Here is a 27,721-nt window from a genome sequence, read left to right as displayed (position 1 = left end):
AGCACCTTAGAGACCAACTAAGTTTGTCATTGGTATGATCTTTCGTGTGCATGCACACTTCTTCAGATACACCCTCAGATGCAACTTCCTCAGATGCACACGAAAGCTCATACCAATGACAAACTTAGTTGGTCTCTAAGGTGCAACTGGAAGGAATTTTTTTTTATTTTGTTTCTACTACGTCAGACCAACACGGCTACCTACCTATAAAGTAGTAGACCCGTTCAGCCTGCGGTCTGCCTACTCAACAGTGAAAGGACCCCTTCTGAGCTACAGCCATGTGGCCGCTCTCCCCCGGCCCTCCTCACACAGGAAAGAGGGGAAGAGAGGGTGGAATCCCGCCAACCGCGCGTGGCGAGGCCTTCCCGGCCCGCCTCTGCTGGGGAGGAGGTGGCGACTGCCCCGGCCCCCTTTCACTTTTGCCGCCCCGCCCGCCCACTTCGAAGGCAGGCAGGCGCGCGCGCGAGACAGCCCTCTCGGCCCCCTCCCCTCTCGCGCTGGCTGACTGGAAGTGGCGTACGTGCAGAGCGCAGCCCGTGAGTGGCGGCGCAAACTCCTCCTCCGCCGCGCTCGGCTCCAGCCAGAGCGAGCGAGTGAGGAGGGAGGCAGGCAGGCCGAGGTGGGGGCAGAGGGGCTCGCGCCGGCACTAGGCGACGGCTTTCCCCCCTCAGCGCTCCAGGCTGAGGCCGGGCAGGAAAGGGCCGGGCAGTCTCGGCGGGAGAGGGGCTGCTTCCCTGCCCCGCCACCGAGGCTCGCCGCCGCTATGAGGCGGTGACAGAAGCGAGCCTCGGAGGAGGCGGCGGCGCTGGGCTTTGGTGGCTGACTGTCCTCCGCCCACCAGGAGAGGAGCGGGAGGCGGGCGAGGCAGCCGGGGGCCGCAGCGCTGACTGGGGTCGGCCATGATGAAGTGAGCCGCTCGCCTCCTTCTCCTTCCCAAGGCTGCTCGAGGAGAAGCAGGGGCGACCGAGGAGCGGGACGCGGCAACATGGCCAATGACAGCGGTGGGAGTGGCGGCGACAGCAACAGCGGCGGGGCCGGACAAGGCGGCGGCGGCGGCGACAGTAACAGTGTCGGTGGTGGCGGCGGCTGCAGCGCCAGCAGCGAGCGGGACCGGCAGTACTGCGAGCTGTGCGGGAAGATGGAAAACCTGCTGCGTTGCGGGCGCTGCCGCAGCTCTTTCTATTGTAGCAAAGAGCACCAGCGCCAGGACTGGAAGAAGCACAAGCTCATCTGCCGGGGGAGCGAGCCGAGCGCGGCGGCGGCGGCAGGGGGCGTTGCTCAGCCCCGGAGCGGCGGCGGCAGCGAGCGACACCAGGGCCACGGCCACGCTCGCCCCCACCAGCCCTCCGCAGAAGGAGAGGGGGCGACCGCCGCCGCCAAGAAGGTAACGGCGCTCCCGGCCAAGCCGCAGCCGGACTCTACCTCGGAAGAGAAGAAGGCGGCGGCGGCAGTAACGAACAACCACGTTGCCAAAGTGGCGCCAGAGAGCGGAGGGCAGGAAGGGGAGGAGGGCAAGGAAGCGGCCGCCGCGGCTCCCGGAGCCGGGAAGGCGGCGCTCCTCTACCGGGATAAATCCAACTTGAGCGCGGAGGAGTCGCTGCGCCCCAACGGGCAGATGAAGTCCCTAGTGCCGCAGCGACTAGCGCTGGAGTACATCGTGCCCTGCATGAACAAGCACGGCATCTGCGTGGTGGACGAATTCCTCGGCAAGGAGCTGGGCGGGCAGATCGAGCAGGAGGTGCGCGCCCTGCACCACACCGGGCACTTCACGGACGGGCAGCTGGTCAGCCAGAAGAGTGACTCCTCTCGGGACATCCGCGGCGACAAAATCACCTGGGTGGAAGGCAAGGAGCCCGGCTGCATGACCATTGGGAAGCTCATGAACAGTATGGACGATCTCATTCGCCACTGCAATGGCAAGCTGGGCAACTACAAAATCAACGGCAGGACGAAAGTGAGTGACACCCCTCCCCCTCCCCCCTCTCACCATCTCTAACCTTCCAACTGCTGCGAAGTTCACGACTTTCACTGGCCGATGGTGGCTCCCTTCCTCTTTATTGAATTCCCTAGTCACGCTTATTTTCAGGAATATTATATTTCAGAGCAGCTTAAAAGGCAAGATTCTCAAATGGTTGGTGAATGACAATGGCGAGGGCTAGAGTCAGCGAAAGGTTCCCACATTCTTGAAGGTTGCTATCCTAATGCATAGTTAATGTTAAACTTAGCTGGATGTGCTGGCAAAACTTGTTTTTGCCCACAACTCAAGCAGCCGTATCCATATCACGTTTTCATGTCCACAAGGGAAGAATGCTGAGAATATCTAATATTACTGCATTGATTCCCTAAGCACATAATTAATACTGTTGTGATTGTGCTACACTGGCTTGTAGCTGTGATTGTAAGGGGACCACAGTAAATTGACACTGCATTGCTACTCAAATCAAATGGGTGTGGTCAGGGAAGAAGTAGTGTAGGATCCTTCCATTCATAAAGAGCTACTGCACTCTGTCCATCACTCCCACCAAAGACTTATAGTCAGCTTGAGAGCCTGACTGATAACTCTGGTAGCTCTACTGCTAACTTTTAGGCAATTCGCTTCTGCCTTGCAACAAGTGGAGGTATTATAATCAGGTGTTTCTTAAGCACTAAAAACTTTGTTGAAAATGATAAAGCTTCACAGAGTCCAGTAGTCCAGGAGAATAAGTCATAAAAAGATGATATAGTAGTGTGGCGTATTGCTGGATTTGTGACACTACTGAATCAGTTTTGATTGTGCCATGTTCAAAACTAGGTGTGTATCTCCTCAGTTTTGTGTACCTGATTAATTAGCTCTGAAATGAACCAACCTCACATATTGTTGATGTTCCTGGAGGTTCAGTGCCCTTCCCTCTATTTATCAAGATATGTGTAGCAGAGGTGTGATAATATTTATACACTATCAGCATTTAAAATAGGATATGTTGGACATCAAATCAAAGTTTCAGATGCCAGGAGCATAATACAGTATTTACCCCCGGATACTCCACTCATCAAAACTTTAGTGCTCAGCACCAACAGTAGTTATAAAAAGCAAACTTACCCATGTTGACCCATAATGGAAAAAACTCCAAAATCCACAGTTGGTCAAGTACCTTTCTGAGGACTATCCAGAATGTCACAAAATTGTGGCGAGCTTTTAGATTCTCCATAATTCTTAATTAGGCAAGAAATAACGTTTTCCTTGACCCCACCCCCTGAGTTGTATAACATCTTGCCTGATGGTGAATTCTGAAGAAATCAAAAGTTTGCTGCAGTTTTGTGACACTTGGCCAGCTATGGATTTTGGAGTTTAGGGATTATGTAATTTTACTAGCACAGTAATATTTCATCTTTTAAGCTAGGTATTGTGACAAGAGTTAAAATCAAGATAGTCACAAAATAAAGTTATTGTTAAGAACTATGTGTTTCCTCATATAAGTGCTGTCACCATCATATGTGAACAGTATTGTGACCGGATATTATCAAATAAAATTTCCCTTCTGTGGTTCTGTCAACCTAGCTGGAGGTGGTACAACTGCCAGTAGTATCTAGGACTACTTCACAATTGCTTTTTTCTGACCTGTAACCAATATGATAAGGTTGGGTGAGAACTGATATCTGAAACTAGTGCATGTGCCTGATAGTTCTGCTGTCTCAGCAGCATGTATCAAAGCCCTTTAAGGGGAACCATTGTAATCTGAATTCATGTTTACTAAACAAAACCAAAAAACCATAACCTAGAGAATATATACTATCTAGGAAGATGTTCTGATCCCATCTACCAGTGTTATAAAGAACATGCAAATAAAACTGTCATTTAACAGTTGTATTTGCATGTGCAATGTGAGACAATATGATATACAGTACTAGGCTTTAATTAAATTATAAAAAATTAGCAGAATTGTACCTTTGCTAAATACCAGTGGAAACTAATTGTGAAACAGTGTTTGGCATGAAACTCAGCATGACTAATTTCAAATGTGAACATTGATATAAGGTAGCAACATACCTAGACATTACAGGGAACTGAACTTCTTAAGTCATCAGAATATCATTAAGAGAGAAAGGCTCTATAAATCCATTCAATGTCACAAGTATGCCTACTACATCTGCGGCTGTAGAGGGGCAAAGGATCATCTCATATTTCTTGTTGTGGATTGTGCAGCCCTTCAGTTAATTAAGGAATATTCTGAAATATCTCTATTCTAAACATTCTGATACAGTTTCACCTTTAGTGTTCTGATATGATTAGCTTTGCCTTTGTGGCCAGCATAATCTGTTTAAATGTTGATTCTATATTCTGTTGACAGTTATCATAGACTTGCCCCTTTAATTTAACCTATAAATCTCCGTACAGGGACCACATTATATTTATATTTTGATACAATATCTAGCAGGCTGTTAGCAGTAAATAAATACGTTGCAGACAGTGTTAGAAACAGATATGAAAGCTAGGAGCTAAATGGCACATTAAACCTAGGTTATGGGTGCAACAACGGAATGTCTAGGCGTACTTTTTATGACAAGAATACAAAGCTGAAAATGAATGAACTGCTGTTAAAATATTGTGTTCAGTTTTCACATGGTCTAGTCCTTCACCTCCCAACCTCCCTAATATTCTTAAGAAGGTCTCTTCTCCAGTCTTCAAAGAGTAGCTGGAAGTGAAGAGGCAGGGAAAGGTCCTTCCACTTTGCAATTTTAATCTGAAATCTTAGGTGCTGTACTGCACCCAGAACTCAGAAACTGCTTGTGTTAATGAAATTCCCTGTGGCAAAATGCGCCTAGAACAATGGGAGTTCCAAACACTGGTTGCAGATAGTTTGAAACATCATAACTCCCTTATTTGGGAGTAGTCCCATTGAACTCAGTGGGACTTAATTCTGAATAGACATGTATAGGATTGAACTGTTAGTGCACTCTCCTAAATTGTGAGACTTGATCTATACAAGCACCCAGGCTTAAGCATATGGGAGTCGCTGAGGTAGCCATCCACAAAGTGCTAGATAAGAAGGTGCTTAACATATACAGTATAAAACTTCCTCTGCAAAAAAGTTTGCCCCCCCCCCCCAGAATACAGCTTATTAAGCAGACTTTATTGTACTTCCGTTAAAGGCATACCAAGCATTTAAATATAATGTTATGATTATGGAGCAGATAGGCAGATAACTTCTTAAAAGTCCTGTAGGTTAATATGTGTGTAGGGAAATGAAACAGGTGTATAAAAGTGTGCTTAGTGTCACAAATTGAGAGAGACCTGTGTTAACATGTTTAATATTGGGGCAGTGGATATGTAAAAAGATTTAGACTTAGGTTAGTCCAGTCTTTCAGACAAGTCCGCAGAAGTGACCAGTCCTGCTATCAAAACAAAGCATGAAATTTTAAAACCCCAAAGAAGACTGGTATTAGTAAAACTTGTCTTTTGAAGGTGTGTGGCTATTTACAGACCCCAGGATTAGTAAAAGATAGGCCATTAAAATAGCTTTAACTTAAAATCAGTTAGAATTTTTTCTAATACAACAGTGCTTAACTGCTTGTAAACATCTTTTCAGGACACTGTCGTGCAGAAAATCCATTTTTGAATATTTCCTTTGACAATATTCTGTATAGCATTATGTTACCTTAAAGGGTTTTTGTCTATTCGTAATGAGCAAATACCTGATTTGTGTCTGGGGAATTGAAATAAAGATGTCCTTTTAAAAATAATAATGGAATACAAACCAGTAAGAGCCATTTTAAAACTCTTTCAGGCACTTGTCACCCGTTGACTTTTCCACTTGGAGCAGCTGCCATTACCACCATTTCTCCTTGTCCTATATACAAGGCTCCACATTTTGGTTAGACTTAGTTTTCAGCCCAAAAATTGTAGTTTCCCATCCTGTTTCTAACAGTGTTGTGCTACACCATTTGGATATTTGGAAGTTGTAGATTTTCAAGTCTTAATAGACCAATGCAACTAGTCTGTGTGTTCAGACGAACATGGCACAGACAGAAGGCAAGTCAACACATTCTGGGTTTGCTTAGTATATGGGGCAAGAGAATACATAGTTCAGTGGTAAAGCACATGCTTTGAATGCAGAAGTTCCCAGGTACAATTTCTCAAACTAGGGCTTGAAAAGACTTCCACCTTTAACTCTGGAGAGCTGCTGTTAGTCAGTGTAAGCCAGCTTTCTCTAATGGAGGTGCTCTCCAGGTGTTTTCAACTATAACTCCCATCATCCCAGTCCATTGACTGTGCTGGCTGGTGCTGATTGGAGTTGTATTCCAAAATAACTGAAGGTCACCAGGTAGGAGAATGTGGTGTAAACAATACTGAGCTAGATGGACCAGTGATCTGACGCTATGTAAGGCATTTTACTTGGGCCAAACAAAAGTATTACCCTTGTACTACTTCTGGGGTTATTTGTTCTAGATCACTGTGGCTACCTGCATTTATCACATCTTGCTGTGAGCTTGCAGTTTTATTGTGTTGACTCTGTCACTTATTGCCACTTCCTAACCTCTGTTTTAGATATACAGAGGAAACACCTCCTTGTTTTAGTTAAATAGGTATAAAGCCAATAAAACTAAATGGTCTTGAAAGGAATTACAAAACGTCTCCCTGTACCCAGTTTGATTTGTTAGGTTATAGATTGGAATTTTAAAGAAGGTTAAAAGACCTTTTTGCAAGCAGGCTACTCTGAGCCCAGTTCTGTAACAATCCATTGCTGATGAGGTTAGACCACGGCTTGTGTGTTTTTTGGCTTGGAAAGCCTTTTAATTGTCATGGCATGTACCATAACTTCAATAGGTAGTACTGAACAGTACTGACATTTGAACAGTGTCAAATTTGAATTACTGCGTGTTTTCTTTAATTAGTATTCTAGTAAATGTGGCTGACTTTCAGTGCCTTTAAAGTATCAGTTTGCACTAGAGCCTTGTTTGCATTATTGTCTCCATTTCTCTACTAGTTGGTTAACATTTACCCCAAAGTAAAATCAAAATTAAAAAATCATTAAGTATGTTATTATTGCTTAGAATTCTAGAGTTGGAATGTATCCTAGGATCATCTAGTCCACCCCTACAAGGCAGGAATCTCAACTAAAGCTTGTTAATTGAAATTAAAATCCTATTGGTCAGTTGTGAAGGAAGTTGTCATTTAGCCTTGTAAAGAAAAGCAAACAAAACAGAAACCTCACAAGTTGATAAGAACAGCTTGAGCTAATAAAACTTCATATAACTTGCTAAATAAAATGTTAGCTAATATTGATATTGGTTGACTAGGTTGCTGCAGGTATGGACTTGGGGCTGTGGAGGTGAGGATTAGTCTAAAATAGTGGCTAGGTTGCACAAAAAATAATATTTTACTACTACTACTACTACTACTAGATTTGACTTTGATTTCTTACTTTCCCATCACCATCAGATTGAAGGGCTGATTACAACAATGTAAAAATAAAAAGATTTAAATCATTTAAGACAATTTACAATCTGAAGAACAGGGTGGGTCCTAAAAATATCTCTCAGGTGTCAAATGCATAGTAGAGAGATGTGTATTCAGCCTATAATGAAAGTTGTATAATACCGTAAATGTGCCAGATATACCTCTGTGGGAAGATAATTCTGCCACTTAAGGGCTGCCACAGAGAATACACTCTCCTCAGACACGCATCACCCCACGTTTCTCAGGGTGGTTTGTTTTATTTTACTTATATTTAGTAAGCAAAACCTTAAAGAAGTACCCATGTTAATTTTTTGTATCAATATACAACATGTAGTTGACCAGAAATGTGTGTGGGGATATTATACTACATAGATTTTTAATTGGAATACTGTACATATATTCTTGTGGGCCCTCTGTCTGTTTGGTTATTGACAACATAGTTCACCTTGGGAAGAAACCTCTGAAATCTCTATAGTTTGCCTCATTATTCAGAGCCCACACAGAGTTGATGCATACCCAGACATGTCCATCCTTGAAGTTCTTTAAATATAAGGAAAAAACAATGGTAATGAAAACTATTGATATGCTAATAAATTTTAGCAGCCCAAAGAACAGCCCAAAGAAGGCTGGCCCCTTTATTAAAACACCTTTGGCACCAGGTGAAAACCTTCCTCTTTAACCAGGCCTTTGGTTGATTGACATCTGATGCCCTTTTAAAATATGTTGTGGAGGGGAGGATTATTATCTTTGTTTTTATAATGTATTTCTGTTTTTTATATTGTGATTTTATGTTGTGAACTGCCCTGAGATCTATGGGTATAGGATGGTATACAAAATTAATTAATTTATAGTTACATGATATATTGATTCCACAGCCTGGAAATAGTGAAGATTATCTAAATGTATTTGCAATTTATATCCAATTATTGTTACTAATTAACTTATTTCCACAGAAAAAAAGAAAGCACTTGAAAAAAATTCCACCTCACATCACTGCTCCCTAGAACACTTTATCATTTTGTATTACTGAACTTCATTGGTGGTTAAACTTTGTAGAACAACTGCTCTTCAGCCCTTCTTCTGTGAACAAGTTATGCCACTCTGCTGATAAAATGTAGGCATATAAGCACTGGTTTTTATTCCATTTCATACTTGAGCTGCCATTCAGAAAGTAAAATTATATTTATTAGGGAGGGAGGGAGGGAGAGAGAGAGAGAGAGATTTGAAATGAAACTCTAATTGAGTGACAGTGCTGAGTAATTTTTATAAAAAGAATTAGATTATTATTTGTAAAGCATCTAAAACTTTATATAAACAAAATAAAACAGTACCATCTCTATCTGCAGACTTGAAATCTAAATGTATGCATGATTCAAAAGGAAATAAGGAAGGGGAAACAGCCAAATTGTGCACTAATTCTTCATAAGTTACATAATGCGTAATAAATACTGTATAACATTAGAAAATGACAATGGTGCCTAAAATTAATTTTTGTTTCCCAGACCATAGATGATAAGAATAGCAAAGAAGTAGTTCCTGTGATTATTTGTCAGTAATTTGCTTCATTTCCAACCTCTTTTTGTTAAAAAGGATGCAGGAATTGCCCTCCATTGCATAGCCTTGATTTGATAAAAGCCAGAAATGGAACATAAGGAATGTTGCTGTCTTAAGAATGAAGAATGTTGGCAGAGGAAGCCATAGAGGAGCTTTGGTATTGCTTGTTCACTGCTAACCTGGCTTTAATCAGAAATGTTTTCTGAAGTTCAAACAGTTGGGATACGAGAATGTGGTTTAAAGGAAAATGATAGTGTTATCCTGCCAGCTAAAAGATACATCTTTTGTTCTTGCTTAAAGCCCTAAGATTTATTTAATCTTGGAGACCAGCCATATGTACAGATTCAGTGTTGTATAGTGGGATAAAACTTGACAATTGTTGGCAGTGTTTAGACTATGCTCAACCACAGATTGCTGCTTGGGCACTCTGCTCCATCCATCTTCCATTAGTTTTGCATGCCCCTTGTTGACATTCCTCAGTGAGTCTATAAATGGGATCTAGCCTGAGTGTTTTAGGATTTAAGATTAACTGTATTGAAAACATAAATACAACTTGGACTGCTGAATTACAGCTTTGAAGTTTGTATAAACTTTAAGCATATGCCCATCTAAATCTAGTGCTCTTTTCTATATGGTAACTGTTGATTTGAAATAGCCCATATTTTGCAAATGTTTAGTTAGTAAAAAGCTGGCCAAAAAACAACAACAAATAAAGGTGTGAGTTTCCCCCTCCCCCAAATGTATACTTCTCTGTTTAACTGAAACAGTAGAAGAACCTCCTTCAGTGGGCATTCAGGACCTGGATTCCTATATTTGTCAAAGTCCTGAAAAAGATTCAGAGTTGTAGCCACTGTTAGCCATATTCAGAATAAACAAAGTGAAATCAATGAATGTGACTAACTTAAATCCCCTTATTTCAGTGGATATACTCTTATTTTGTTGAATACAAACCACAATTGTGTTACAGTTTAGAAGGTATTTTTGTAGTTTGTGACAAAAGTATGGCAATATAAAGGCTTGATGGATTTATTGTGGCACAAGCTTTTATGGGTTCCCTAACTACAAAGAGCAGACCATGTTAGAGCGTACCTAGCTTAGCTGAGGAGCCACCTCTATTTTGTATGAAAAGGGGCTTCTGTGGACTTCATAGACAGGTGGGGCAAAACTTCCGCTCCATTCATCAAATCCAATTTTAGAATCAATGACTTGCCATTGGATATTTTTTCTTTTCCCTTAACCAGTGATGTTGACAGACCCTGAATAGTATAAATTGTAACAAAAAATTACAATACTACATGGTTGGTTCTTTTCCCCTAAATAACCAGGATCCCAACAGGAGTAGCATTATGGGAGGACAATTCTACTCATGAAACTGTCAGTGTGAAAAGAAGATAGCTTTCACTACAGTAAAAAACGAGCAACTTTTATGCAGAGAGCCTAAGTAATCTCAGAGCACAATGCTAAGCAGATGCTAATTTTCAGGACCTTATAAGCTATATGTGCATATCCTTGAGTTCACGAAGTGCTTTTGATTTAGTGGAGACATCTACTAAAGGAAGATGAGGGGACACTATTTTTGCTGGTTCTTTCCCTTACACCATGGGTAGGCAAACCAAGGCCCGGGCGCCGGATCTGGCCCAATTGCTTCTAAATCCAGCCAGCGGACGGTCCAGGAATCAGCATGTTTTTACATGAGTAGAATGTGTCCTTTTATTAAAAATGCATCTCTGGGCTATTTGTGGTGCATAGGAATTAGTTCACACACACCCCCCAAAAAAATATAGTCCGGCCCACCACAGGGTCTGAGGGACAGTGGACCAGCCCCCTGCTGAAAAGATTTGCTGGCCCCTGCCTTACACTGTCAGTGCCCTGCCCCCACCCCAGCACACAAACCAGCTCTAGAGAGTTGGGAGAACAGGTTGGAAGTAGCTGCTGCAGGGGGAAAGGAAATCGGCAATACCGTGTTTCTCCTAAAATAAGACGTGCCTCTAAAATAAGCCATGGCACGATTTTCGAAAGAAAAAAAATAAGACATCCCCCAAAAATAAGACGTGTTGGGGTATTGTCTCTCCCGGGTCCCGCTGGGTCTCGCTGAGTCGCTCCGCAGCGCTTTGCCCCACAGCGAGCCCTTCAAGGCGCCGCCGCTGGCCACCAGGTGCTGCTGCGGATGCGACGTCGGCTCCTCCTTCCGCCGGCCACCGCTCATTATCCTCTTCCGCCGCCGCCTCCCTCCCTCCCCGCCGGGCCTCTGCTCGGTCGGGGCTCGAGCGGGAGCCGACAAAGACAGGCGCGCTGCCGCCTCCCTCCCTCCCCGCCGGGCCGCTGCTGGGTTGGAGCTCGAGCGGGAGCCGGCAAAGACAGGCGCACCGCCGCCGCCTCCCTCCCTCCCCGCCGGGCCGCTGCTGGGTCGGGGCTCGAACGGGCGCCGGCAAAGACAGGCGCACCGCCGCCCCCTCCCTCCCTCCCTGCCGGGCCGCTGCTGGGTCGGGGCTCGAGCGGGAGCCGGCAAAGACAGCAGCGCGCGCCTGTCTTTGCCGGCTCCCACTCGAGCCCCGACCCAGCAGCGGCCCGGCGGGGAGGGAGGGAGGCGGCGGCGGTGCGCCTGTCTTTGCCGGCGCCCGTTCGAGCCCCGACCCAGCAGCGGCCCGGCGGGGAGGGAGGGAGGCAGCGGCGGCGCGCCTGTCATTGCCGGCTCCCGCTCGAGCCCCAACCCAGCAGCGGCCCGGCGGGGAGGGAGGGAGGCGGCGGCGGCCGAAAAGGACAATGAGCGGCGGCCAGCGGAAGGAGGAGCCGACATCGCATCCGCAGCAGCACCTGGTGGCCAACGGCGGTGGCGGCGGTGGCGGCGCCTTGAAGGGCTCGCTGTGGGGCAAAGCGCTGCGGAGCGTTCCGCCTGGGAGGACGTCGGCTGTGGCAGCGGCGGGCCGAGCCTCCCAGGGTAGTAGCTTAAAAAAAAAAAGACATCCCCTGAAAATAAGCCATGTTGTGTTTTTTGGGCAGAAAAATAAATATAAGACGTGTCTTATTTTAGGAGAAACACGGTAATTGCCTCCACTGTTCTGCTAGTTGATGTATCTGCTGGATCAAAAGCCCTTCCATGAGCACAAGGAGATCAGTTGTTTTACTTCATACCAGGCACCCCCAAACTGCGGCCCTCCAAATGTTTTGGCCTACAACTCCCATGATCCCTAGCTAACAGGACCAGTGGTCGGGGAAGATGGAAATTGACACTGTGTTTTTCTTCCTTGTCACCTTTGTGCTTCGCATGGAAAATAAAACTTATGTTTGTGAGAGGGATTGAAATTTATTTGAGGGTTAGCGAAAATTACCCCCAAAGTACCGTGTTTCTCATATTATAAGACATGTCTTATATTTATTTTTTCCTCAAAAAAACCCACTATGGCTTATTTTCAAGGGATGTCTTATTTTTTTCCTCCTCCTCCTGCCACGGCTGGCATTGCTGCTGCGCCTATCACTATGTCTTATTTTCGGGGTATGGCTTATATTCCTTGAATGCTTAAAATCCTGCTATGGCTTATTTTATGGGTATGTCTTAAAATATGAGAAACAGGGTAATCACAATGGGTGACATCCAGGAATTCTTTTTGCACAACAGGTCTTCCATTTTCTCCTCTTTCTCCCCTCCTTTGTGCACCCCCAAAATCTGCCCCCGAGCACAGGGGTGGTGAAGGGAAGAAGAAGCTGTGTTGTACAAACAGATGCCTGTTCATGATCCCAAATAAGGAAGCAGTTTAACAAAGGATTTTTACTGTACTATATGCCAAACTGTTTTGGCTTTTCAACTGTCTTGTTCACTCTGTCTTGTTCTTCTCTCCTAGATTATCATCCACTCCTGTGTGCTAAGGGTTTCCACTCATGCAGGGCCTTCTTTTTCTCACCTCACCCCTGCAGCCCCCAGTGCTTCCAAAATCTGCTCCATAGGTTCAGAAAACTCTTGAACAAATTGGGCTGTTGAGGGAAGACTGCTGGAGGAGGAAGAGCAGGTCTCCTTGCACAAGTGGAAGTCCAGTTACAAAATGTTGGTTATCAGCCGAAACATTCTCTATGGAGGCGAACACTGAGCACATCTTCTCTCATCCAAAGACTGACTTAGGTCCAGTTGACATAGATTTTGGCAGAAAATGGAGCACTTCTTAATCAATGTTCTCATTTTAAAAAAATCTTCTGTATTTGTTAGCATAGAGGCTAATCCTCCATACCCCTTTTAATGCAGCATGGATTTTTCAAATCTGAGCTGTGTGGCTGCTAGGCTTTTTGTTATACCTAAAGTCTAGCTTTTAAACCCTTCATAGTATTTCTGAGGGAATTTAGAATATATTGAAAGTCTGAAAAAGCTCTACTATTTGAAAACACTGCTGTTAATTTGATTTGTAATGACCACAAATAAGACTTCCTCTTCCTGAAGGAGTAAATCAGGGGAGAGGAGAGGAAAGTGTGAGTATTTTGATTCCCACTGTTGGATAGAATCCAGAACATTGTGTTCTCTGTCTTCCAATGCCACAGTTTGTAGGAGAGCTTAATTAGTACTTGCCCTATTTTTAAAGCTGTCAAAAATATAGTCTCGGGGCAAGAGAGGTGCTATCCTGCATGTTAACAAATAATTAGAAGCCATACGGGGTTTTTTCCTTGAAATGTTTAAAGAGGGTTTCATATTTAAATTTCTATAGGCTCTTTCTGCATTTGTTAATGCAATATATCCCAAAGTAAGCACAGTATACCACAGTATTATGGTGTTCACAGAAAGAGAGACCCAAATAGGGAGAAAAAGAGAAGAAAAACCAGGACCACTTTGACTCTCGCTGTCCCATACAGAGTGGCTTGCTGTTGATGGAGTCCAAGGGGAAGGCTCTAGATGTCAGTTGAGCCAGGCAGGCTGATAAAGAGTCTTGCTTTCTCTCCCACTCCGTTGCCATGACAACAAAGTTCTTAAAATGGGCTTAATTCTGTGTTTGGTGAGGGCCTTAAGCCTTAAGACACTTCTGCTGCAGCAAGTGTCTTCTGTGAACCCGGGGTGATACCTCCTATCAGAACTGCATGAAGACAACTAGAAGCATGAAGACAACTATTCATGCATCTAACACAGGCTTTATTAAGTCTTGAGTCCTTTTAATATTTTTATGTCACAATAGTCTTCTTTGAGTCAATCTTCCTTGCAAATTGGTTGATAATAATACCGTAAAAAGTCACACAATTTAAATCACAGAAACAATGACAAGGCCTTTACACTTCATAATATTACTGAAAATAATTACTAACTTGTAATATTGAATAGAAAATGCCATTGTTTTGCAGAAAATTCATTAAGTAAGTTTACTGTCTTAGCCTCACACAGCTGGTGAAATGTCATATTGTTTAAGCCACTACTATGCTTGTTCAGTGTCTGACAGGAAAGGGCCTTGTAGCTGTTCTCTACAGGGAAGGAAACCTGCTTATTTTGACATAAAGGGTGTGTGGTACAAAATGTGGATTTTAAAGGAAGTGGAATACTTTTGTATATAGTATTTTATTCAGTTGTGCAAATTGAAAATCCCAATTTTATAAGCAACTGAAAATCATAGATGGGGGAAAGCATGAGTTATCAAATATAGTCTGCTCTATAAATGTGTTTCTCAAATTTTAAAAGCAAACTAATTTTGACACATTAGGAGCATGTGAACAATATAAGCCAGTTTGGGCATCATAATGGTTTATCATGACAGGAATGAGCTGCAGTGTGTCTTGGCCTTGCTTTCTTACCCCCTTCTCTTCCCTTGCATGGTTGCATGGACGAGACTGGAAGCTTTCACTTCCATTTTCTATTAATAGGTCCAGACAAAACTTTTTATTGATAGGTCCAGACAAAACAAGCAGGTATGATTTATCCTAACCATTCTGTGTTGAGAAATCCCAGCTACAAACCATGGTTTATGAAACTGATTTGTTTCAGCAAACCATGAGTAAAATGGACTACAGTTTAAGGTTTGCGTATATCAGGAGCCGTAGTCAGGTGTAGGTCAGCAATAAAAAAACACTGGTGTCAGCGAAGTTAACTCCTTATTCAAAGAAACCAAAAACAGTGAAAGCCTAGTGATCTCAGCTACTCTTCCCAGTAGGTCTTGCCCCAGGGAGGCAGCTGTGAGGACTGAAGGTCCCCACCTTTCCACAGCTGCTTAAGTCCCCTCCTCTGCAGGGTTTTTCCCAAGCAATTGGAGATTGTGTCTGCACACACCTAATCTCTCCTCTGCTCTTTTCATTTCTCTGCATGTTCTGGTTGACCAGGTGTAGGAAACTGGTCACAGCAGGAGAGGGAGACTCCCTGGATTATTCAGCAGCCTGCCTTATCCCTAGGTCTCCCCAGCTTCGTCCTTCTCACTAAACGCTTTTGCTTGTTCAGCTTCCGACAGATACTGTAATACCTGCTTTAAATTGTATTTAGTTACTCTATGTCACCAAAAAGTTTTAGGGTCATCAAGTATACTAATTGCCTTGTCCTGGGCACATTTATTGAAAGCAGGTACAAGACAGTTCAATGAGGCTTGTAATACGTAGTACGATCCTATGCATGTGTACTCAGAAGTGAGTTCAGGGGTTTTTACTGCCAGGTGAACATTTATGGGATTGCAGTCTTACCATCCATAGGATTGCTTCTTAAATCTTCTGTAGAAATGTCAATGAATCAACTTGATAGCAGGAAATCAAACTGAACCAAAATAATAATAAAATAAAAAACAGAACTAAAAGAGGAAAGAATATTTGAAGAGTTTCCTCCCCCAAACAGGAATACAATCTGAAGAGTCTTTGGTTTCGTACAAAGTTTTTTTAAATGTTTATATATATTAATTTTTTAAAATTTCAAAAGCTCACAATTACACAATAAATTAACAAATAAATGCTGAAAAGATCTAGAAAAAAGAGGGGCTCAGAATATGGGTAAACTTACTGCATCCATTGGAACCAGATTGAATTAGAATGAGCTCATATAATAAAACCAATATTTGGAATGATATCTGTATTTTGGATTTGTTCAGGCCCTGTGCCTGGGAAACATTGGACAGAGATTGGACTAGGAGCCTACCTGAAGGCAAAAACCATTCTACAATATTACAAAAGATAAACAGCCTGCCTGTTGGAGGAAGGAAAAGGGAGAGGACACATTGTAGAGAATGCCTCTCCCTCTCAGCCAGCCTCCTTAGGTGGGTGTTAATGGCTTCAGTTGTGCTTACTTGAATTGAAGCACTATTTCTTTACTTTTGAGCTAAAGGTCCGTGTAACATCTTGATTGTTTATTCAACAGTGCACCTGTGATGGCTAGGCTTGCAGCACATTGGGGAGAGAAGGGTGTAGCAGGCTGCTGACTAGAGAATCGGAGAGACAAGTAAGCAGGCTCTTGCAGGTCAAGGAAGCATGAATGAGCTCAGGAGCACTCAGCCCAGGTAGTAAGAAGCATGCGGGGGCAGGGAAATTCACTGCAGACTGTGTTCTACCTCTGGACTGGTTCTAGGGATTTCTGCTTACACTGATATGAGCTAGCTTTAACTGAGAAAGATATTTAGGGGTTCTGGTAAAGAGTGCAGTGGATTTGAAGAACTTTCCAAACTGTGTCGCGACACATTAGTGTGTCAGCTGCAGAGTGTAGGCGTGTTGCGCAAACACTCCCTGCGCCTCTCCCGGGACTGGAAAGGAGTTAGTTTAACCTCCAGCTTGCTAGTAAAACTGAATTACTGTGTCATGAAATGATGCATGTCTAAAAAGGGTGTCACCAACATGAAAAGTTTGAAAATCTCTGACCTATAGATTTCGTGCTAAGGATCATTATAGGCAAGACTGAAAATAACATTTGCCAGTTTTACTGGGGCCTTTACAGAAATCTGTGGTGGGGCCAGTTATTCTTGCCTTATCTCCAAAAGAGACATTTTTGTAGTGTTGAGAAAGTGGATAGAGAAGTTTCTTTCATAACACTAGAACCAAGGTCATCCAATGAAGTTGGGTGGTGGGTTGATAGTCTAGTTGAAAAATCCTTTGCTATTACCAATCGTGTGTCTTGCTTGTAATGATGCCGTCAATGAAACTTGAGGATTTGATAATTTTATCAGGGCCAGAGTCTATGGACTTACCGTATATTCAATAGGATGGTAAAGGTAAAGGGACCCCTGACCATTAGGTCCAGTCGTGGACAACTCTGGGGTTGCGGCGCTCATCTCGCTTTACTGGCCGAGGGAGCCGGCGTACAGCTTCTGGGTCATGTGGCCAGCATTACTAAGCCGCTTCTAGCGAACCAGAGCAGCGCACGGAAACGCTGTTTGCCTTCCCACCAGAGCGGTAACTATTTATCTACAGTACTTGCACTTTGACATGCTTTCAAACTGCTAGGTTGGCAGGAGCTGGGACCGAGCAACGGGAGCTCACTCCATCACGGGGATTTGAACCACCGACCTTCTGATCGGCAAGCCCTAGGCTCTGTGGTTTAGACCACAGCGCCACCCGCATCCCTGATAGGAAGTTAAGCAAGGCTAAAATTTTATTAAGTATCTCCTGTGGTCTGCAGGTTTACTTGGAGTAAGTCCTCTTGGTTTCACAAGGAACTCTTTCCAAGTAAGGGCCTACATGTGTATAGAATTCCTGCCTTAAAGTTAGTATCTTTAAAATAAGTTTATATTTGTGTTCTGACATTCTAAATTCACATCACATTTATATTTGCATTGAGCAAAATATGATAGTAGCGCATCTTAATCTGCTAAAATTGCTTGGTCTCTTGTTTTTACTCCCAGGTATTGATTATTTATAATTTATTTAAATAACATTATTCAAGGTATGGGTCTGGTTTTGAAAGTCAGGCAAGCTCTTCTAGTTTACATCTTGTGGTGTATTCTTCAATTACTATTGTACTAGTTTCCTTTGGATCTGTGTTTAATACATCCTGTGCTTGCTCCTATAATCACCTGTCTCTTCTAGATTTTTTTAAATAGTCTTTTTGTAGCAGCTGCTCATTCCAGCACTTCCTCTTTAGCATGTAGTGAATTCTTGTCCATCTACTTTCAAGCTGTTTCCTTGTTATTAACCTTTAACCTTTTCAGCTTGTTTTGTTATAGCTAGGAAAAAAGAGTGGAAATAAAAGCATTTCATATATTCACCCCGCCTGTTTTTAATCTAGTGGGATATTTAATTCTTATCACAAAGAATTGGACATTTTGGCGGATACAGTAGAAAAGGTCTAGTGTTTTGTATTCAGTGTATTAACTACAGCAAAATTACTTAATCTAACAGGGCTACTACAGCCTTCTACATGACTATAAAGCAAGATATTTACTGACCCCGAGGAAATAGCTTTGTTGAGTGTTCATTTGATCTTGTATTCTAGTAAACATGATGGTCAACCATTTCTGAAACGGTAAGAAGGTGCCCTTATCTCCAGGTTTATCTCTACCATGACTCCTTAACCCTTTTGTGTATTTGGGACATAACAGAAAACAAAAACAACAGAAGTGTGTAAAACGTGTTCTACTTTATGGTCCCTGGATTTTCAAAGGGTGAGGTATTTCAGCACCTTCCCCCTCTAAATAAACGGGTACTGGAATCAGCCTGCCAGTTTTAAATGAATGAGAAATGGGTTGCTAATTTATAGTCACTTTCTAGTGCTTCCTGCTTGGTGCTTCCCCTTTCCAGGGCTTTGGAATGCTAGTTATGAGGCTTAATTGCATAAAGCAGGAGTTTTGAATTTGGTTCTTGCAGGTGCATGTTCTCAGAGAGGCCTTTCCTGGCACCTTCAAAGTCCTCTCCCTGACGTTTGGCTTGAAAGAAGCATTCTATTGTGGCCAACAGTCTGTTCTTATGCTAGTTTTGTTCCATTTTTATTACAGGCAATGGTGGCTTGTTATCCAGGCAATGGAACAGGATACGTGCGTCATGTTGATAATCCAAACGGAGATGGAAGATGTGTCACATGTATATATTACCTTAATAAAGACTGGGATGCCAAGGTAATTCTATTTTAAAGAGGTTTTTTTTTTTACATGTTTGAATAATATGTTTCATGCTTTTTAAAGCAATATCTTATACACCAGGCATGTCCAACAGGTAGATCGTGATCTACCAGTAGATCACTGGACATCTGCGGTAGATCACTGGTAGATCATTGGACCCCCCCAAAGAAGCTGACCAACTGTGGCTCCCCTAAAAAAAAGCTCAATATTTTACCTCTTCCCTGAAACAACTCAACAACGACCTGAATCCCCCAAAAGGGGATAGATCACTGCCAGTTTTTAACTCTGCGAGTAGATCGCAGTCTCTTGGGAGTTGGCCACCCCTGTTATACACGAAGTAAACATATGCTTTGAAGTTGCAACCGATCCTATACCCAGGGCACCTCGCCTAGTGTTTGCTCTCTTCCACTCTAGCTAGGATCTAAAAACATGCTTTTCTAAGAAAACTGTCAAAAATCCCACTAGGCATGCTGAAAGTTTTAAATGCACCTCAAGTAGCTCTTTGGATCCCAGCTTATTGTTTTTATGGCAGTAAACTTCTGTGTAGCTTTGATGCTGATGTTAAACGTGAAACAACTCTTCTAGCTCATGTGTAAATGTGAGCTATTGCCTTCTTTAATACTAAGGTTATTAGACGCTTTCAACTTTGTTAAGAATATATTTATTTGCTATAGTATTTGCTATAGTTAAAATAAATTATCATATATTCACTGATCTCCCTGGTCGTCTTTGGAGAAAAAAGACTAGAATTTATTTCCTTCTTCAGGAATTGTTGTGGCGCTGACTCCTCATTGTTCATATTTAACTTTAAGGAACTATGAGAACGTTGGGCAAAGTATAGAAATTGGTTAGACTAGTGGCTGGTAATTGGCCCAATTGAAACTCAACTAAGCTAGTATGCAGGGAGAGTACTTATTGTACCTGCTTCCTGTGAAAACAGAAAAGTTGCATTTTATTAGTATTGATTATCTAAATATACACTAAAACGCATTCATTCATTCATTAATGTATCTTACAAAAATATGAGACATTTTGATTGTTTGAATGATTTTTCAGTCTGTGCTAGTTCATTTTATAGAGCCAACATATGAACATCAAAAAAAGTTTCATTAGTGCAATTTATTTTTATTTGGATCACTGTGAGAAGGAAAGCTTACTGTATGCTTTAATTATTCTAGAAATAGTTGAGTTAAAAGGAAGCTACGGTATATATAGGTGATGTTGGTACATTGAAATTGCTGATAGCATCTTTGATTGTGAAGCACTGTTCATGTCTTTTAAGGTAAGTGGAGGTATTCTTCGAATATTTCCTGAAGGCAAAGCCCAGTTTGCTGACATTGAACCTAAGTTTGATAGATTGCTGTTTTTCTGGTCTGACCGCCGCAACCCTCATGAAGTGCAGCCTGCATTTGCTACAAGGTAAGATGAATGAATATATACCGGCAGACTTTAGTAAGTTTACGACAGAAATGAGAAGGAATTGGAAATCTGCAAAAATTGGATTCACCTGTCCCAGGAAAGTGACTAGTATAAATGGAGCCTCAGTTGTTCTCAGTTATTCAGATGGTATAACTTGACAAATTTTGAGAGTTTTAACTCGCATTGATTAGTGGCATGTTATGTTATCATTAGTTATGGATCAACAAAAGCTCAGGCTTGTCATGATTTATAGCAGGTTAGTTAAATGGGAAAAAGGTCATTGTCTTATCAATGGTGTCATGCATTGTTATAAGTTGTCGGGTTTTTTCTCTGAGATTTTTTGGACTGCAGTACATTTAGACTGCAGGCCTATACAGTATATGGGGAGTAGACATGTCCGTTTGTTTCTCAGGTGAAAAAAAACAAATGAATTTGTGTCATATAAAGCAGATGAAGGCATAGGAGTTGATCAATGAGGCCAGTCATGAATTGTTAACAGGTGTGTGAGAGCTATAATTTGGGAAGACTAAAAATAGCTGTGTTTATAAGAGTCAATTTAATGTAGTAGTTAGAAAGTTGGACTAGGACTAGGTTTTAAATCTTTACTTGGCCTTGAAGCTCATTTGGTGACCTTGAGCCAGCCTGATCCATGTGTGCCACCTTGAGCTGCTTAGAGTAAAGGTGATGTTTGTGTATTAATAAATATGGAGATTTGGATTTTAAACAAGTGCATGTACATCTGAGTATCAGTAGAATAAATAATTTTGTGAATGTCTCTTGAAATAAGGCTTTATGCACATACGCTGCAAAATTTATCACTGCATTAGATTAGATGTTTGTTTCCTTAGTGAATGTAGTTCAGATTTTTGGTACTGTACAAATGTTAAACTTATAAACCTTGTAATTAACATTCTGTTGAAGTGAAAGGGGGCAGTTCTTGGAAGTGTAGAGATGCAACTTAGTTTGATGTGTCTCCAAGGGAAAGTGTAGGTAGTTAGAGTGAAACCTCCAAGTTGTTTAGACTGTTCTTTCTGACCTAACCTGTCCTGAGCTTCTCACAAGTGCTAGACTGATGCTCTTAGGGTTGCAGACTTCATTTCCTACTTCCTACTTCTTCATATGTTGTGAAAATTTAAGGAGAGTTTGCTAGTATAAAATATATTAGTATATATTCTTGTTTGTTTTTTAAGCAACAGCTTTGAGTTACAGTCCGATTCTAGGCATGCTTACTTGGAAGTCCCATTGAGTTCAGTACTTGTATAGGATTGCAACCTTAGTTATAAAACCAGGAAACTGTCTAAAATGAAGGAATGTTGCTGGGGATCACAAGCATCAGAATGCTATTGTACTCATGTCCTACTTTTGGGTCTTCATTGGCATCTGGTTGGCCAGTGTGAACTCTGGCCCAGATGAACCTTTGCTCTGATCCAGCAGGGGCCCTGTTGTTTTCTTAAGAATGAATTTGCTTTTCATTGGAAGGAGACATCTGTTTAGTTGGGTAAAGTCTGAAGGACCAATTTTTTCAATAAAGCTGAAGATGATTAGAGTTGGATGCTTCCTACTTGTCAGTGCCACCAATTTATTATTAGTGCTATTATTTACCTGCCCTTCTCCCTAAGGTCCCAGGGCAGGTTACAACACTTAAAAACACAATTCAAAGCAGTTTAAAGCAACTTAACAATCACAGAAATAAGGTGGGTCCTAAAAATACTAATCTGGTGTCAAAGGCCAGGTAAAGAGGTGTCTTCAGCATTCACCACACACTGTATAATTAATATACCAGATGCACCTCTGTGGGGAAGGAGTTCCACCACTTCCACAGAGTTCCACAGAGAATGCCCTCTGCTGGGCCAGAGCTTCTAAGGGTGGTGGAACAACCAATAGGCCCTCCCTCTGCCAATCTTAACACCCAATCTGCAATGTAATGAGGCTTGCTTGCATGGTAAAGATCCTTTCTCCTGTGATCAATATGAATTGCCTGAGCCAGTAGTCTGCCAAGAATTGAGTTGTTTCGGAAACGAGAATTTTCAGCTCAAAGTACCGTAGTAAGTTACAGATTGTATTAAGTTCTGTAAATTATTAAGTTACAAGTACACAGAATGTTGACAGTATGACAGTATGCACTGCTGTTTAGGTGGCTCAAGTATACTGTTGTGTCATGTAATTGGAGGGATCTAAGAGAGTGTTGAAATGTGTTGTTTTTTTAATATAGGGTGTTATTATTTCATTCTTTTTATATTTTAAAGGTACGCAATAACAGTGTGGTATTTTGATGCAGATGAAAGAGCCCGTGCTAAAGTAAAATACTTAACAGGTAATTGATTTCCCTGTTTTTTATGTTTGTGTTCTCTCTAAAATCAGCTGTATTTTAGTGTGCGTAGTTGTAAAAGTAACTGACAACAGCAGCTTCTGAGTACAGTTGTACCTTGTTTTGCGGCCGGGATCTGTTCCAGAGCCCCAGCCGCTAGCCAAAAAGGACACAGGGCAAAGCGCCGTGTCTGCACATGCGTATGGAGCCGTTTGTGCTTCTGCACATGCACAAAGCACGATTTACTGCTTATGCACGAGCGGCAAACCCAGAAGTAACCCGTTCCAGTACTTCCAGGTTTGCCTGAATGGACGCTAAACAAGGCGGACGTTTGCGGAGGTATTACTTTACAGTGATATTATAGCTGTAGTTAATAATGACCTTCAATAAGACATATATCTTGAGTATCTTGAAATGGAAAGAGCCTTAATTACATTTTATTTCTTGCCCCGCCCATAGTGGTTCAGAGCTAGCAACAGTTTAAAAGGCCACACAGGGGAAAAATACCCAACTGAAATATTATGCAAACTGAAGAAACTATTTCAGTCCTGCTTAATCATAAGGTTAAGTCACCCCAACCAAGAAAGCTTCTAGAAAATTATTCTATAAAAACTTTAGAACATTTGATGCATTAGGGAATGGATTTCCATGAATGTGAAGCAAACACTATTACTGTCTTTAAACATTCCCTTATTATTTGAATTTGATGCACAAATGATACAGTCTGAGTTTGTGTTTAAGATTGTGTTGAATTAGAATCTAAAACAAATGAACTGAAGAACAGATCTGTTGGATTTTTGTCATGCAAAAATGTGAAGAAAGGAAAGATGTATATATTTGACAAGCTTAATAGAGGGTTGCCGTCTCCTAAATCAATTTGAGGGATGCGGGTGGTGCTGTGGTCTAAACCACTGAGCCTAGGGCTTGCTGATTGGAAGGTTGGTGGTTCGAATCCCCACAACGGGGTGAGCTCCCATTGCTCGGTCCCAGCTCCTGCCAACTTAGCAGTTTGAAAGCACATCAAAGTCCAAGTAGATAAATAGGTATTGCTCCGGCAGGAAGGTAAATGGTGTTTCCATGTGCTGCTCTAGTTTCACCAGTAGCAGCTTAGTCATGCTGGCCACATGACCCGGAAAAACTGTCTGCGGACAAACGTTTGCTCTCTCGGCCAGTAAAGCAAGATGAGTGCCGCAACCCCAGAGTCGTTCGCTACTGGACTTAACTGTCAGGGGTCCTTTACCTGTCTATTAACTTTTGAATGTGAATAATGAGATAAAGGAAAATCAACGCCAAATCAACGTTTGGAATAAACAAATGAATTATGGGTTTCAATTTGACTGGCACCAGAAAGGTTGAGCATCCATTAGGACAGATTTTTTGCCATACTCCCAGAAGCCCTGTAGTTTTGCTTTGGGTATACTGTTGTGCTCCAGAGAGGCGCTTCTCTGAACTGAGGCAGAGGGAGTGGTCCAGTAGTGCATATATGGATGATGCATGAAATTGAGAGCTGTATGTATGATTTGTGAGAGTGAGGGAGAGATATATTTGGAGGGGGGGTGGTTGATCTATATGTTGCTTGTGTGCATGTGTGAGAGAAGGAAGTCTATACATGAGGTCTGTGGGGTGAGGGAGAGGTACACTTGGCCAGAGAGGGAGAGAGCTCTGTGTGGTATGTGTATGTCTGTGTGTGAGAGGCAGGGAGGTATGTATGCGTGAGTGAGTGAGAGATGCACACGTGTAGTTGTGTTTATGTGGAGTATATGAGACAGGGAGATGCATGTGTGTGTGCATGTGCAAGAGAGTGTGGTTGGTCACCTTGCATATCAAACTTGTAATTTGTATTTCTGTGTTTTTTTAATAACTCCCCCCCTTTGTCTTACAGGTGAAAAAGGTGTGGAGACTGAACTTAACAAGCCTCCTGATTCAAATGGGAAAGACCTTCTATAAAGCCTTTGATCTAGTAATTCTCTGTGCTACGTCCTGGTCCTTCTCCCCCTCCCCACAACAGTCCTAGGCGCTGTCTATTAACTTTTGAATGTGAATAATGAGATAAAGGAAAATCAACGCCAAATCAACGTTTGGAATAAACAAATGAATTATGGGTTTCAATGTTTCATCAAATGGATTTCTAATAGCTTATGCATTGTACTACATGATTGTGACTCTAGTCCTGTTAACTGCTTATGTGAAGATAAGCATTGGGAAAAAACAGCTTACACATGAAGTGCCCTACAGAGAAGTTTTCCATCCTTCATATTTTGCCATTCAATCATCCAGTTCAATGCTATTTATCATCCCCCTTTTTTAAAAAAATGTGGTAAAAGTTTTGAATTTTAAATAATTTTTGTATAACCAGGTACAGCTGATCAACATCGAGCAAAGCAAACATTTTTCTCCAAAATGGCATTTAACTATTTTTGTAAATTTGCTGTTCACACTGTTCTCCTACCATGTAAAACCTAATTTAAATAAGAATTGCCAGTAACTGATGATCACTCTGTCTTTACACTTAAGTCTGAAAAGGAGCACTTTAATTACCGTACCATTTAAGAACCCAATTGTTTTATTTTCATATCTTACACTAATTTGAATTTTTTTAAAGATTGCTGCTGTATTGTGTTTGTGTTCTCTCTGAAACTTTTTTTTAAAAAAAACTGAAACAGATGCCTATCTTGCTGTCAATTACTTCCTTAAAATTGTGGTTTTATATGTTGTATCCAGAGAGCAAGCTTTCTGTATCTGTGTCATTTGGGTTTTCTAAGTGACTGGCTGGCACTAAGTGGACTTGACGTTATCCGTACTGTCTTTTTCATGTTGAGAACTGTGGCCGCAGTTCCGCTGGGAACTTCATCTTTGAGAGCCATTGGATGTGAATGAAAATCATTCAAGAACACAGCAGTACTCATGTGCAGCTCCTGCTTTTTCCAGTGGGGCTTGTTGCAGATGAAGTCCCAGGCGGACTCTGCCCATAAGTATCATCAAATCCCTAGAGCATAAGGTCTTTCCTAGGCTTTTAGATGTACCAACATCTACTACTTTGATGGGAGATCTCAATCTTGACTTGTTTTCAAAAGCTTACTTTCTGCTACCTTTTTTTGTAAGGTCATGAAACTTCAGAGATTTCCCCCCAGAGCAGTAGTATCCTCATTTGCAGTTGGGTCCCTTGATCCCCTTATATACTATCAAGGGGTATATTTAATGCATTAAGACTGAAGTGCATCACTGCAGGCTTAATATGTAAATATTTTCCTACTGCTGAGAATTTTTCTCCCCAAAATAATATTGGCCTCTGATCAATACGAAAATGTTTTTGACAAGGAAAAACTAAATTACTTTTAAGTGAGGAAGCAATAGAGAATAAAAATAATTCAACTAGATATTTTGAAATGTTTTGTTTTAAAGGGATTGGTTTGTGCTCAAAAGTAACCCCCCTGGAGGGAAGCTTCTGAGCCTTACAAACACGAGCCTCCCCATTTAAAGGCTCCATATTTTATCCCTTGATTCCCTCACTTAACCAAAACAATGTGAGTGTACAGAAATATTTCTGTATGTACAACTTTGCCTATTTTAGCATCTGTATAGTTTGTACTTGTATTAGAGACCTTTTCTATGGAAAGCTCAGTAATTTTTATTATAAAAAAAGCTTACTATTCATGTAAAACATGAAAAAAAAAGGATTGTGTTTAGTGACAACTGACAAAAGGTGGGAAATTCAGTATTGTGATAGCATACTAGGGGAACATCTGGCAAAAGTCTTTGGGTTTTTTTGTTTTTTGTTTCCCCCACCCCCTTTAAAACGATTAGCTGTCAGAACTTTTAACAGTTTGGTTTTTCTCTTAATCCTGGTAAATCAGAAGAAAACATGTCTACTGTAAGTGCCTCTGCAAGCCTGACCAAGGAGTGCAAATTTTCTCTACTGTCTGGTCTGCAGTGCAATGCACTGTTTTAGGCCTAAGAAACACCATTTCTAACTTTTAACTGCTTTTGTATTATGTTAAATGTGTTAGACATGCACAACATAATAAGCCTTTACATTTTTTGTTTGTTTGTCCCTCTATTCAAAGTATCAACGTCTTACATTTGTGCTTGTTGGGAAGATTTAAAATGTGCTTAAATCTCTCAGTTGGTTATTTTACAAAAGGTCACCAAACTGGGGCTTCTAATGTCCATTTAGAAGCTGTTCATGTCAGTTAAATCTTCAGCCTTGGGCGTTACCAAGCAGGAACCTGTTTCAGACTATTTTTAAACTGTCTTATGGCCTGTATATGTGTTTAGTCCTGGTTAAAGATAAAGCTTCATAATGCTATTTTTATTTCATGACATTAGCCAGCTGTAAAACACAAGACTTTTATCTAGCAGGCAAAGAAATTCAGAATTAATTTGCAGATTTCCTATAAAGTCATGTAACTTTTGAAAAGCAGTGTTCATTACTGAAAGAGCTCTCAAGTTGCTTGTAAAGCTAATCTAATTAAAAGATGTATAAAGGTTCTTGAAACAATGTGGTGGTTATTTGTAATTATGTAATATTTTTAAAGCCTCCTACACAGCAACTAATTGGTAAACTGATATGGGGTGTGTCTGTCTGTTTTTAGCAGTCAGTGACACTGCAGCTGCAGTCAAGGGTCTCCTGTTAGTTTCATTTATAAACCCTGTTTTTAATTATCTAGCTGTGATTGTTTTTAAAGGAGAAGTGGGGGGGACGGGGACGACAAGACACTCCATTGTAGCCTGGTACTAACTTTGTGTTACCAATGCAAACATTTTATTTTCTGATCACGTGGAACGGCTACCTAGGTGCTTTTACTTCTGAAAATGAACGATCTTGAATTTTGGGTTTTTAGGTGAGCATTTAGACTTTTAGAGCATATCCATAGATTGAGTTTAGTGTGTCAGATGCATTGTTTCAAGACTTCAATCACTGGTACCACGTTGCAGGAAACTTCTCCCTGTGCTAATGAGTTTTTGTCATACAGTGTAAACTGCACGTTGTATGGTTCCCATCTCATGTTTAGAAGCAAAGGA

General features: G+C 41.7%; 1 protein-coding gene across 1 annotated transcript; it reads left to right on the top strand.

Moving 5' to 3' along the window:
- Window positions 1-442: 442 nt before the first annotated feature.
- EGLN1 (egl-9 family hypoxia inducible factor 1) lies at window positions 443-27,197 on the top strand. Its single transcript, XM_035108453.3, has 5 exons — window positions 443-1,954; window positions 18,850-18,969; window positions 20,255-20,391; window positions 22,638-22,705; window positions 24,582-27,197. The coding sequence occupies exons 1-5, from the start codon at window positions 986-988 to the stop codon at window positions 24,644-24,646; spliced, it is 1,359 nt and encodes a 452-aa protein (XP_034964344.1). The 5' UTR covers window positions 443-985; the 3' UTR covers window positions 24,647-27,197.
- Window positions 27,198-27,721: the final 524 nt, after the last annotated feature.

Source organism: Zootoca vivipara, chromosome 3 (assembly GCF_965207765.1).
Source record: "Zootoca vivipara chromosome 3, rZooViv2.hap1.1, whole genome shotgun sequence".
Taxonomy (NCBI): Eukaryota; Metazoa; Chordata; class Lepidosauria; order Squamata; family Lacertidae; genus Zootoca; species Zootoca vivipara.
The sequence above is the reverse complement of the archived record's forward strand: the minus strand, read 5'-3'. Positions and strand labels throughout refer to the sequence as shown.